The 14,985-nt window shown below is 39.4% G+C and overlaps 1 protein-coding gene across 1 annotated transcript in view; it reads right to left on the bottom strand.

Moving 5' to 3' along the window:
* Window positions 1-1,261: 1,261 nt before the first annotated feature.
* LOC135225285 (ATP-binding cassette sub-family C member 4-like) overlaps window positions 1,262-14,985 on the bottom strand; it is a 283,886-nt gene continuing 270,162 nt past the window's right edge. Inside the window, exon 36 of the mRNA XM_064264615.1 lies at window positions 1,262-5,001. Within this exon, the coding sequence (XP_064120685.1) occupies window positions 4,834-5,001 (168 nt within the window). The 3' untranslated portion in view covers window positions 1,262-4,833. The remainder of the gene's footprint in view (window positions 5,002-14,985) is intronic.

Genomic DNA, 14,985 nt, shown 5'->3' on the forward strand with positions numbered 1-14,985 from the left:
AGTGCTGACAACTTGTGTTTGGTTCCGACTCAAACCATTAAGTGGTGTCTAGGAGCTCCATTTCTTTTGACTTTGTTTATGATCTAACAGGCATACTCTACAGAGGACACGGTGAACAACAGTACGTGTCAGGCGAGAATTCATATAAGATGAGGAGCATTGGTCTGCCCCTAGCATTCAGGAAGAACCCATCAGACAAGTAATAAAGATGGGAATTGGGTCATAACAGACCACATTCGCCTCCTTTTTACCTTTGGAAAGTTGCCCATTGATCCTTGGACTCTTTCCTTGGGTTCTGTAGTGGCTGCTCAACAGTCATGTACGTATATGTATTACCCAGCTCTTGAGGACAGGTAGCATCTCGCCTAAGGTGTACAGCTGCAAAGAGGTGGTGTGTGTGGGACTAGCCTCCTACCTTCTCTTTTGTACCCTTCTAAGGGATGGTTAGCAAACTGTCACGTATTAGACGGGCATACACAGGTGTGCTAGATGACTTGAGTATATTCTGTCTATAATCTAGCTCTTTTTGGAGTATATTCTGTCTGTAATCTAGCTCTTTTTGGATTAATAGATGCAATTCCTACCCTCTCTCTAGCAAGGGGAGAGAAGGACAGACAATGAACCAACCCATTGGTTATCTTCAGCGTTATTGTCCCCGATAATGTGGGTTTATCCAAGCCTATCTTCAAATCAATGAAGTAACCTTCCATTTATTCGAAGCCCCAGAAATCTGGCAGTTGAACATCACACATGCTCAGCAGATCAGAGGCATGGCTCTCATTCCTTTGATTTTGCATGACCAGGAAAGAGCCCCAGGTGAGGCAAACTACCAGTCACTTAAGAGATTTGCCTAGAATCCTCCCACCCAGGAGTAAGTCTCCCATATGTAAAGACCGAGGGTCTGTGTATTTGTAGGACAAATGACAAATTTTTAAAGTAATTTGTATTTTTCCTAACACAAACCTGAGGTCCTTACATAAAGGGCTCACCTCTAGCCACCCCTCATGGAATCTGTGACAAACCATCTTTACATAGGAGACCTGTAAGTTGTATATAAAATGGATTGCCTCATCTTCATTGACAATCATAGCATACTCCTCAAAAGTAGCTTCCATATCATCAGTTCATTTGGCATTCAAAATTATGTTGTACAATATTAATTTTCTCGTTTGATTAAACCTTTATATATGGTACCTAGCTGACTAAAACCTCTGTCAACACATCAGTTTCAGAACAGAACAAAGGGAAAATCTAAAGCATCAACAGGTAACATTTTATTACAAATAATTAATCTACAAAATTAATATTTTTGGGGTTGATTTTATGGTTCTTTGTGGTTTCTTATAGTAATACAGTACATATATACATGTTACAGATATATAAGTCTTTAGGTAAATTATCACAGGAACTATATATAACATAAGGCATCTTGCTTTAGCCATTACTTAAAGTTAGTCATTTGATACACGACCAACAGTTCAGCATTTTAATGTCACAAAGAATAATGTGAAACATGTTGCACTTTAAAATCATTACCCAAGTAGCACCACATACTGGATAGACATTCAGTTTTCTTATTTACAGCAGTAGTAATGTGTTCTGTAATATGATGTACATTAAGATATAGTATAGGGTATTATAGTCATTGTATTTATACCCTTAATGTAGCTAAAAGGCAATTAGGAAAACCTGAAAAATGTTTATTGGAACTAATACCAGCAACAAATGCACTGGAAAGATCTTTGTAATACAATACACACAAGTTGAGAAATTGCTTCACTTAGATTTACCAAGTCCAATCAATATTTACTTAGTAAAGAGATGGCATGGCTTTCAAAACCCAGATTAGTTACCACAAGGGAAGTGTATGAATGAACTCTTATCAGTGCATGGCAAATCAATATTTTAGAAAAGGCAGTTCGAATGATTCAGAAAATACACATCAAGGCAGAGAAAAACCTAAATTGTTCTATAATGATACATCAGTCTTTTCAACAGTTTAAATGAATTATGAAATACAAAGAAGGGCAGTTTTCTACATTCAGAATGTGAATGTTGTGAGGTGGTTTGACCCATTTATATCAATGTTCTTAATGTTCTAAAGAATCCACAATAATACAGTGTAAAAAGTCCGTGTATAATTTTGAAGACTTTACAGAAAGCTTCCGAACCCTTCCCTGGGTTCATCTTCAGTCCAAATGTTCTTAATTTTCATTCAATGTCAGTAATGATTTCCTAGTGACTTTTGCACAAAGAAAACTTAAGGCAATAACTGAGGGTACCAGAGAACAGTCTAAGTTTTTCATTTCTTTCCCCTAGACCTGTAAGAAATCATCACATTACTGGGAAAGTTCACATGATCAGATGACAAAGCCTGCTTAGTACTATGCTGGCTCATTTGTCTGAGTTTTTGCAAGTGCATAATAAATTATCCATTAAACTACTCTGGAGTTTATTTGAAATTGTGTAACTGTATTGTTTTTGAGAATGAAATGCCCGGTCTAAATCTGCACAGGGCATTAATATAAAAATTGCTATGATGAATCCACAAAATTGGTCAAAAAACTTGGTGTCAATATGAAAATATATAGAGGGGTGTTAAATTTCCTTCTGTATTAAATAGCATCCTTACTGGAAGCCCCAAAATTTAATTACAAACTAGACTGTTTAGAAAGTTAACAATCAAAAGATGAAATAGAGTTCTGCCTGTTAACAATGGATCACATCTGTGAAAATACATGAAAATTTATTTATATAAAGAGCAACCTCATGAATTTGGAGTTCTTGTAATTTTTCTACACACTGCAGCTCATGTCAAACGGTCCATCAGTCTAAGGAAGTACATACTAATCCTCTCTAAAGTGAATTTTAACCTTTCTAATGCTGACTTTCTCAAATGGCATAAATAACGTTGGGAATCAAAATCCCAGCCTTTTTAGCTACAGATATTTAATTTTCTTTTATTACAGTGTTTAAAACAACTTTACATTATTCTGCAGCTGATCACTATGGTGTTTCTATTCTATTCTTAGTAAGTATAAAAAAATATAGAAATTAATGTACACAATTCTGAGATGTCCATTAACACTGCAACACCTGCAGGTCAAGTTCCACTATCCTTGGGTTGAGTCCCTAACCTTAATGCATAGATCAGGGAATTACTCAATTGAGGTATAGCATATTCATTCATACATTTTTTTAAGATGAACACAATCCTTGACTTATGACTGGGTTGTGCTCCTGACCTTGAGAAATAAATACATACAATGGATTGTATTATGCAAGTTTTTGCGTATGCATGGATCTTTGTATTTTACTTGAAAATTATCTTTTACTTGCAGTAGTTTTTTTTGTGCATTTTCTTCTACTATTTATTTGAAAAGTAGATCGATCTAGATTTATTTTTATTGGAAATTCATTTGGTCATAAATGCAAATGGCCATAAGTTGAGAAAAGTTGATCACAGTCTGACTGTCTATGCAATTTGAGCTATGAAAGTTTTAAAATTCTAAACTCAAGAAAATGAGTTATGAGAATTTAAAAAACTTGAAAGCGAAGATTCTTGAGGGAAATACATATGTATATTTTGAAGACATCAGGGAGTACAAGATAACTGTATTTTAACAAGCTATCATTGATTTTGTAGTACTGAAGTACAAAAACACTTAAACTAATGTCAAAATTATGATGGAGACCAAATCTCACCTGACTTATAAAATTGAAAATGTAAGAACTAAACTAATCAGCTCAGCAGTCAGGTTGAACTACTTAATAAATAATGTAGCTATTAGACCTCTCTGAAATTTCTTTGGTAATAATTCATGATGTACATTCATTATTTAAACAAAATACACTACAAATGCAAATGTTTGTGATAATTTATAAGTGCCATATCAGACAAGCTCATGCTAAATGACATGAAATACATAGTCTTAAATAAGTCCTTAAATGAACATAAAACCTGGTTTACGCAGTAAAAGGTTCGCTCTGTATGTGAGATTTTACAACCATGGCTATAAAATCAAGCAACACCTTTATCAGTTAATGTGTAGATGTGAAAAAAGGTTCCCTAGTACAAAATGGGTAAGTTGCCTACAACCCATAAAGTAATACATATTCTGTTCAATATTTAAAAGTTGTAGTCTTTCTGCATTTTTTATTTTCAATATCATAAAAAAACAAGTTATCAATGAATGCTTGATTATTTTTCAAATCAAATACTATTATGAGATACATCTGTATATGAAAAATTAAAAGTCTATACTACATAGAATGTTTAACATGCTTTGAACAAAAATCCTTTAACTAAAGATCTTAAATCTCAAGGATAATTTCCATATCTAATTACCATAAGTTCATCTTGGTATGGGTGCCAATAATTGTATGTAAACTTGGTCACTTTTGGATTAAAAAATGTGAAAAAGAAAACTGTATATAGCAGTATAGTAAATCCTTTACATATTTTCAGTTCTTGCTAAATATATGAATAAAGTTTTGCATAGAATATGGTATCCCCACAAAATATGTATCCCCACAACAATATTGCAACTTTTATAACAGCAATATCAAAAGTTCCCATCTGATTCTAAAAGAAATCTAAAATACCTTACCATATTTTGTCCTAGGTGATGTGAGAATTTAGCTGTAAAGGCAGCATACTTCAGGGTTAATATCTGCCCATATTCCAAAGGCTGATGTATTTAACATATTAAAATTCGACACAGAAACACCAATAAGTATTGAACATGTACTAACTTCATATTGCCAGTTGTAAAAACACCTTCCAATCACACAGAAAAATGTTATCCTTTCTTATGATTTTTCGATAAACTTTTACAGTTTGGTACTTTCTTTAGCACCCGTTTCACCTGTAATGTTGGTTTCTTCTGGTGTGCTTGTTTCAGTAACACAAGTTCTCTTATTATCTGGCTCATCATGATCATTGGTTTCACTTTCCTTGTTCTGGAGGTCAGATACTGAGGGATGTCTTGCTAAGTAGGCCTGAAATATTTAAGATACTTTCATTTATATATCATAATCATACCAAGAGAAAAGAAATGATACATTGTGTCCAATTATGCTTTAAATTCATTCAAGTTAACTGAAAATTCTTTGATCCAGATTTAGAGTCTAGTAACATTATATCTTAATTAGTATTTGAACAGTCTGAATGAAGAGGAAAAGCAATTAAAGCCAGAGGATCTGAAGATTTGAAAATAGTAACATACTTAAATAATGATGGTGTTGGCCATTATTCTTGCCCCAACTGAGAATAATAAAGCACCAGAAAAATGTGTTAATTGTACACAGCCAAAAACCACTTGACCTGGCTGGACCCTCAGTCTCTTTCTTGCTTTGATGTTTGCATTAACTTTCATAATTGTTTTCAAATTTAAGTTTATTTGTTAACTGCTTTACTGCAGCCTCAAGTTTGGGTGGTTTAGCTTAATCCAGATTTGTATGTACGTGCTAGTAAGAGCCCTTGCCACAAAATGGCTTGTAAGTGTGGTAAGATGTTCAAAGGAATAAAAGGACTGATTTAGACCTGGAATCTCCCCAACTAATACATAGTATATGGGCTACAGCCTCAAGTTTTCATCAGCCTATATTTTCTTGATTCCAATTTGTAGCATTAAAAAAAATATATATATAAAATCTAGACTAAAAGATGTACAAAATCATACGCCACTGCGTTGACGTCACGCGCAGCTGACTTGAGACTGAACAAGGGAGCGTTATTATTGAGGAGAGAAGGAGAAAAGTTAAAATATTACTGTATGTATGTAAAAGCAATAATAATTCACATGAAAAGAGGGAATTTCACAATGAATTTAACATAATAAAATATGAAAACAATCAAATGCAATACAAACAATACAACTATAAAAAATGTCTTAACCCTTTAACGCTGATTGGACATATTAAAAGTCGACATAAATTGTCTGTCGGGTGCCGATTGGACGTATGGTACATCGATATAAAAAAAAAAAATTTTTTTTAAAAATTCGCGGAAAAATACTTATAGGCCTACCAGGCAAAAACTTTTGAATCACGCACCTTGGGGGATGCTGGGAGCTCATGGATCAAGGCGTTGTTTTGTTTAAAATCGTTACGCAGGCACGCAAGCGCGAATTTCTTTCTTATCGCACTAAAAACTATCAGTGACACATCTCAGAAATGATTTCGTAACATTGACATAATTTTTGCACCATTTTAAATTAGCCGTTACATGGAGTATTATATATGAAAATGTGCGCAATTTCATGTAGAATACAACAAAAAATACTCATGATTGTAGCTTTTATCAGTTTTGAAATATTTTCATATAAATAAGGTAAGTGCCAAAATTTCAACCTTCGGTCGCCTTTGACTCTACCGAAATGGTTGAAAACCGCAATTGTAAGCTAAAACTCTTATATTCAAGTAATATTCAATCACTTACCTTCATTTTGCAACAAATTGGAAGTCTCTAGCACAATATTTCGATTTATGGTGAATTTATGAAAACAACTTTTTCCTTACGTCCGCGCGGTAACTCTTCCAAAAAAATCATAAATTTTTTCGTGCGATTGCCATGTTTGCACCATTTTAAATTAGCCGTTACATAAAGTTTTATATATGGAAATGTGCGCAATTTCATGCGCAATACAACTAAAAACAACCCATGGTTATAGCTTTCATCAGTTTTGAAATATTTTCATATAAATAATGATAAGTGCCAAAATATCAACTTTCGGTCAACTTTGACTCTACCGAAATGGTCGAAAAACGCAATTGTAAGCTAAAACTCTTATATTATAGTAATATTCAATCATTTACCTTCATTTTGCAACAAATTGGAAGTCTCAAGCACAATATTTTGATTTATGGTGAATTTATAAAAAAAAAAAATATTTTCCTTACGTCCGCACAGTAACTTCCGAAAAAAATCATAAATTTTTTTGTCCGATTGTCGTAATGTTTGCACCATTTTAAATTAGTCGTTATATAAAGTTTTATATATGAAAATGTGCGCAATTTTATGTAGAATACAAAAAAAATAATTGAAGGTTGTAGCTTTTCTCATTTTTGGAATATTTGCATATAAATCACTATAAATGGAAAAAAAACCATGTTCGGTCAACTTTGACTCTACTGAAATGGTCGAAAAACGCATTTGTAAGCTAAAACTCTTACAGTCTAGTAATATTCAGTCATTTATCTTCATTTTGAAACAAATTCAAAGTCTCTAGCACAATATTTACATTTATGGTGAATTTAAAAAAAAACTTTCCTTCCCTCCGCGTGTGGATTCTCCGCCACAAATCTCCGAAATGCATACGTCGCATTCTTGTAATATTTGCTCCTTTCATATTAGGCGTTTCATAGAGTTTTATATATGAAAATGTGCGCAATTTCATGTAAAATTCAACAAAAAATAATTGAAGGTTGTAGCTTTTCTCATTTTTGAAATATTTGCATATAAAAAAAATATTTTAAAAATTCGACATTTGGTCAATTTTAACTTGTCCGAAATGGTCAAAAACTGCAATTGTAAGCTAATACTCTTACAGTATAGTAATATTCAATCATTTATCTTCATTTTGAAACAAATTGAAAGTCTCTAGAACAATATTTAGATTTCTGGCGAATTTTTGAAAAAAACATTTTGTTACGTCCGCGCATTACGAATTCGTGTATCATTTTGTGATAAAATTTTCTCTGTGTTGCTTTGATCGTTTTACAATGTGTTATATACCAAAATGATCACAATTTAGTGTACAATACAACGAAAAAACTAACTGTTTTGCTCACAGCGCGATTTGAATACAATTATATATGAAATTTTGTTTTCGCTCTATCATATATCGCAGTATTTATATATGATATTTTTTTTCATTTCTGATGATTGCATACTAAACTTCAGGCAATGACAAAAAAAGGAGCCAAAAATGAACTCTTAATCTTGAAACTAAGCGCGCTGTGATTTTTTGAAAAAAATATTTTTTCCACTTCGGCACTCACTCCTAGACCCCCTCGGCATACGGGAGACGATTTTTATTATACCCCTTCGGCGTTAAAGGGTTAATTGAGCCAGTGTACAGTGTGCCGAGTGAGACAGAATACTAATTTAATGATAACCAAATTCAATAAAACATTAAGTGAAAGAATAAAACTTTTCACAATATTACATATTTAGCATAAATGATGAAAAAAAGAATCATACGTCATTGCAGTGATGCACACAACGGGAGATGGAGGGAGCACATAAGGGATTTTGACGTAAGGAAAAATCTATTTCTGGGCGATTGGCTCGTGTCGCCAGCGAAATATCCTTTAATCTATTATTTCTAGGGTAAATGTACTAACACATACCAGAGAATAAATAAAATAAAGAAAAAGGTCAGTATAACTGACTCGCTCACCCTCCAAGAGGGTGTCGGTATGAACACTAGGCGAGTGAGACCACTACCACGAGCCAAATGCCAATAGAAATCTCCCACTACAAAAACCCTCCAAGAGGGGAGCCGACCCACAGAGTGAGCAGCACGTACTACTACTACTCCATCCCATGCTGCCGACTGCTGCGCCTCTGGTGGCCATCCTGAAGTTAGCAGACAATCTTGGGCGAAGGGATGGGTAGGGTGGGATTTCGCTGGCGACACGAGCCAATCGCCCAGAAATAGATTTTTCCTTACGTCAAAATCCCTTTTCTGGGCTCAGCTCGTGTCGCTGCGCGAAATCGTACCAGAGAAATAGCACAAGATTGTAAACAAAAGTAAACAAAAGTAATAAAATAAATCAGAATAGGTCTCAAATAAAAGATAAATTAAATATAAAAAGAATATAATTGCTAAAAAGATACATATACACAGTGATACAAAAATAGAAATATGCTTAAATTACACTTAATTCTAATCATGTTTCTTAACATAAGGTAATTTACATATATACAGAGGTAAAATGGCTTACATGTATCAAAATGGTATCTGTGTAAAGGCATGTATCAAAAATACTATAGCAATTAATATAATCAAATGAACAAATCAATCAACAATAATAATATATAAAGGAATGTATATGACTTAATATACAAAACCCGTAACCATCATAATTAAGATGTATCCCCTAGCATAAAAATAAGGGGATAACATCCATGAGATCAATATCTGTAATCATCTGTGAGTGTCCCTAGCAAAAAAATAAGGGGCACCCACTACATCATCATAAAAGCAGCTAAGACACAAGGTGAATGTAAATGAACAAGGTAGGAATAGACGAACTGTTGGGTGAGGCAGGTAGAAAGGAGGACTGAATCTTCTACTACAGATTAGCTAGAGTCAGGGGAAACTATGTTACCCGCTGCTACTGCTGAAAATTTCAGAGCTTCCAAGGACTTAAGGTAATGACGTTTGAACACTGTCGGCGATTTCCATCCGGTATACTTTTTCAACTCATCGAAGTTCATATGTTGGAAATAATTAATTGAGGTGGCTACTGCCCTGACATCATGTGCTTTCGGGAAAGAGTCAGGATTGGCTTGCTTAATAAAGTACAGGATTTGTTGCCTGATGCCTTTAATGGATAAAGTTCCACCTTTTTCCCTCTTAAAGAGGGGACCCGATGAGGATGAGGAGGTCCTGGACAGAAAGGCTCGTAAGGTTGAAACTGGGCAAAGAGATACATCTTGTGGAAGGGGTAGTACCTTCCAAGGTTCCCACCTCATCAAAGGATCTTCATTCTTTGCTAAAAAGCTACGTTCCGGAGAAAGTAGGACTTCCCCTGTGGGAAGGAATTGAATATGATCCGGATCTCGGATAAAGCCGACAGTTCTGAAATCTTGCTCCTGAAGCTAAGCTTAATAAAAATAGGGTTTTTCTTAAGAGCATTATAAACGAGCATGTGTCATTATCGGTTTCTGAAGCCAGTTTTAGAACATCGTTTAAGAACCATGAAACTGACGTAGGCCTTACAGAAGGTCTAAGTCTAGCACATGCCTTAGGAATAGACGAGAAGTAGGAATCCGTCAAGTCTATGTTGAACCCAAATTGAAATATCTTTTTCAAGGCTGACTTGTTTGTCGTAATCGTGCTAGCTGCTAAACCTTTTTCAAATAGGGATCTGAAAAAGGATATAGCTGAATTAATTGTCATGATTCTAATATCTGATTCTCTCAGGAAGATTGCTAACTTTTTGACAGCAGCATCATACTGTCTCAAAGTTGAATCCCTTTTATCGGATTCCAAGAAGAGAATATTCTGAGGGTCAATATTCGCATCTCTTTTTCGCTGCAAACTTCATGAAATCCATAAAGTTAGGGTTTTGAGAATCCCTGAGGAAGCGAACACAGTCTTCGTTTGTACTGACTGGGAGAGCCTGGGATTGTTGGGGATCCGAAGAGGACGAAGACCCAGTTCCAGAATTAGGGGATACCAATTGCTCTTCGGCCAGTCTGGGGCTACTAGAGCCACTTGACCCTTGAATGTCCTGAGTTTGTTTAACACTTTCATGAGAAGATTCACTGGAGGGAAGACATAAATCTTCTTCCAGTTGTTCCAGTCTAGAGCCAGGGCGTCCGTGGCAAAGGCCAGAGGGTCCAGGTTGGGGGCTACATAACACGGCAGTTTGTGGTTCGCTTGAGATGCGAAGAGATCCACCTGTAGCCCTGGAACTCTTTGAAGGATCCATTGGAACGAACTGTTGTCCAGTGACCATTCCGACTCTAGGGGCACTGATCGGGATAGCGCGTCTGCTATGACGTTTCTCACTCCAGCTATGTGAGTGGAGGAGAGATGCCAACTGAACTTGTCTGCCAGGGAGAAGATGGCTACCATGACATGATTTAGATGACGTGACTTGGAGCCTCCTCTGTTTATACAATGTACTACCACTGCACTGTCCAGGACTAGCTTTATGTGGGAGTACTTTGGTGGACGCAACCTTTTAGAGTCAAGAACACTGCCATTGCCTCCAGTACGTTTATATGGAACTGACGGAACTGAGGTGACCAAGTTCCTTGAACCTTTTTGACCTGGGAATACCCTCCCCAACCGCTTAAGGACGCGTCTGTGTGGATGGTGATCCCTGGTGGAGGGAACTGAAGGGGTACTGACACCGACAAATTCTTGACTTACGCCCACGGCCGAAGTCGATTCTTTAGAATCAGAGGGACTGAGGATAGTTTGTCCCTGGACCTGACATTTGCTCGTGAGCGCCAGATTCTGGTTAGGTCTTTCAGTTTGGCTTTCATTAAGACGTTCGTCACTGATGCAAACTGGAGAGAACCCAGGATCCTTTCCTGAGTCCTCCTTGACGCCAGTTTGTGACTTAGAAATTGCTTGACTGACTTCGCTATTTCTTTCCTTTTGGTTGATGGAATCGACAGAGTATGGGAGGATAGATTCCATTGAATGCCCAGCCACTGAAAGTTTGACTCTGGAGTGAGTCTTGACTTGGTCCTGTTTATCTTGAAGCCTAGATATTCCAGGAACTGAATCACTTTCAGTGTAGCTCTGTTGCATTCCTCGACTGTTGAAGCCCAGATCAACCAATCGTCGAGATACGCTACTACCATAATCCCTTGTGACCTGAGTTGTTGCACTACCACTTCCGCTAGCTTCGTGAACACCCTGGGTGCCACGTTGAGTCCGAAGGGAACTACCTTGAAAGAGAATGTCTGGTCTCCTATCTTGAAACCCAGATACGGACGGAAGTGCCTTGCAATAGGGATATGATAGTAGGCGTGTGTAAGATCGATAGAGGTGGTGACGGCCCCACGGGGAAGTAAGGTCCGCACCTGCGAGATCGTGAGCATCTTGAACTTGTCGCAGCGGATGGCTAGTTTAAGCGGGACAAGTCTAAGATTACCCTTCTTTTTTGTGAGCCTTTCTTTGGCACGCTGAACAAGCGACCTTGAAATTTTAATCTCTTGACTCTCGCTATAGCTCCTTCCTGAAGGAGGTCCTCCGCGTACTCTGTCAATTCCTTGGAAGGAAGTTGACGGAAAGGTCTGGATGGAGGTGGGTTCGTCAACCAGCTCCAACCCAGGCCTTTTGACACTATGCTCTGAGCCCATTCGCTGAAGTTCCACCGGTGGCGAAAGTGAAACAGCCTCCCTCCTACCTGAAGTTCTTCATTGGTTCTGGTAACCGCCTCGGCCTCCTCTGAAGTGTTTTCCCCTATTAAAGGGGCCTCCCGATCCTCTCCCACGAAAGGAACGCTTACCTCTGCCTCCCTTACCCGAGCGGTCATACTTCTGTGAAGCTTGACTCTCGAAGGCTTGATTGTAAGCTGGAGAGATGGCGTAAGAGGTGGAGGGCTGAGGCTGAGGGGATATCACATAAATTGGCTGTGATTGAGCTTTAGAAGTGGAAGGTTGGGCTGTTTGCACTAAAGGCACCGCTGGAACTTGCTGAGGAAAGCGTGGCTGCTTTTTCTGGTAAGGTTGGAAACGCCTGGGTTTCCTCTGCCCCTTACCTTTAGCTGTTAGGTCTTGCCTCCTCTTAGCCGTAAGGCCCCAACGGTCCTTAAGGCTCTGGTTCAACCCCGTAGCCTCCGACTGGACTTCCTTCACCATAGCTTCTGGGAAGAGATCTGCTCCCCAGATGTTAGACGAGAGTAACCTATTCGGCTCATGCCGAATGGTTGCCTCTTGTAGGACATGCTTCCTACAATTCGTTCTAGCAGTGGCAAACTCAAACATATCTGACTGTACCGTTTGAGTCAGGGATTTGGTCATGAGCTTAAAAAGCGGCTCTGAGCCATAGGCTATGGTGGCCACCTCGGTCATAGCCATAGAGTTAATTGATCTGGCTAATCGCGATTTAGCGTCAAATTCAGCCTGAATAAGGCTATCTGGGAGCCTGGGTAGCTTTTCACCAAACTGCTCCATAGCACAGTCCGGTTTGAGTTTGCCAGCTGAGAAGGTGTTCGGCAAGTCTTCCCACAATTCTCCGGCTGAGGGGAGTAACGGAGATGTGGGATCTGCTTCCTTCAATTGAGGTATGGGTTCCCCCTTCTGGGCCGCTGGGATGGTAGACCTCGCGATCTTTGTCAGGAACGGGAGCGGGGTACTCTCATCCATTGTGAAAATGGTAAAGGGACTCTTAAAAGGTTGTATCTTGGTATTAGAACAATCCATGTCCTCTAAACACCTGAGCCATTCTCTCTGAGCCTGGTCTCGTGAATAGAGGACTGTCTCCTTTGGTACCCTATCATCCCGAACCATGGCTGAAGCTGTGAGCCTTGCGTAGCCTATGAACGGAGGCTGGAGGTCTTCCGGGTAGAACTCGAAGTCCTCTATCCTTCGAGTTCCAAATTCCGGTATAGAAATGAGACCGTCTTGGAAGGGGGCGTATGACGCTACTCTCCATGGGTTGTTCATCGAGAACGGAGGTAGCGAGTCATACGGAGGAAGCTGAGTTCCACTTGTATTGGAAAGTGGAGGAGAGGCTAGAGGAGCTTCTCTCAGTCCGGCTATAATGGAGTCTTGAGAAGTAATCCTATCCGACAATCGAGAGATCATTTGTTCCATGCTACTCTTTAGGGACCCAACCAGGTCGCCCACCTGTTGCAACAGGCCAGCATTGGAGTCCAAAGCCGGAGCTGCTGCGGAGGTGGAGGGGTGGCTCTGAACCGGAACCAAGGGTAGCGGAACTGGTGACTCTGCCGGAGTGCGAGATCTCTCTCTGGAGGATTTACTCCTCGAGGACTTAGAGCCGGAGCTAGAAGCTTTAGACCTGTCTGCTCCGGGATTCCCAGCCGGAGACTTACGCGAGGAGGATGAAGCCGAAGCCGTCTTCTTAGACGACGACGACGTCTTTGTCAAGGATTTCACTGCTTGACCCTTGACCTTAGGTCTAACCGAAGCGTCAGGAGGAGTATACAATTCATCACCTGTAAAGCCTTGGAAGGATGGAGAGGTTGCAGGAGTAGAAGAAACAGTTACGCCCAAGGGTGACCCTTGGGTGTCCACCTTACCTACCTCGACCAACAGGTCGTCTACACCTACCATAGGTTCCACATTAATATCTAAAGTCGCGACGTCCGTGGAGATATCCTGGTCTTGGTCAGTTAATGAGGCAGCCAGCTGTTGTTGGATGAAGGCGATAGTCGGGGCCGCCTCTACTGGGTCGACGTATCCTGTCGCCTTGCCTCCGGGGAAGATTAGTACCGCCAACCGTTTCTCTAGGATGTAGGGCATACCCTTGGCGGCGTTCTTCCCAAAACCGCCGACCCAGGCCCGCAGGGTTGCCAGTGCGGTATCCCTCACTGCCGGCGCCTGGAAGAGAGGGCGTAGATTAGATTTAAGAATCACTTAAAACTAAAACTTAAAGTATAACTTAAACTTACATGCCTTAAGTTAGAGTGAATGATGAAAACTTAAGCACTATAACAGAAGCGGAGCAGCTACCGGAGATGGAATACTTACCCCGTCTAAAAGCTGGCTCACCAGATCGTAACATATGGTACACGTCTCATGGTACCAGACCTGGATGTCCCCGTGCGGAGTCGCGCATGGAGCATGGGACCGGCAAACTTCGTGTCCACATGGGTCCTGAAGTGTGGCGGCGCATCCCGGATGCTCACAGTTGGTGGTCTGTAAGTGGGAAGACACATGAGTATCTTAAAGAATATCACTTACAGGCTAAAGGACAGAAGAACTCCGTTGCATGCCGGAGCTCGGAAAAAATTTTGGGCATAACCCCTCCCTGAATCGCCTGAATAGGCTATAACCCCGGAGAGATCCGGTAAGACATGCAAGGGAGGGGGGGATGGTTTAAGGTACTTAAGATAAACTTATAGTTAATCTAAAAACACTTAAACCTAAAACTCAAACGAACCGGACTAAGTCCAGTGCGTAGCGGAGTGTAGTAACTCAGCAATACGGTAAGGTTAGCAGGGACCCACTGTATGTTCCGGTCCACTCTGCTGGGTGGACTAACATCTCTCCGCTGGATGCCAGGACTCCGGTCAGGAAAGGAGCCCTAGTAAGGTGGGAAAGAG

This window comes from Macrobrachium nipponense, chromosome 13 (assembly GCF_015104395.2).
Source record: "Macrobrachium nipponense isolate FS-2020 chromosome 13, ASM1510439v2, whole genome shotgun sequence".
Taxonomy (NCBI): Eukaryota; Metazoa; Arthropoda; class Malacostraca; order Decapoda; family Palaemonidae; genus Macrobrachium; species Macrobrachium nipponense.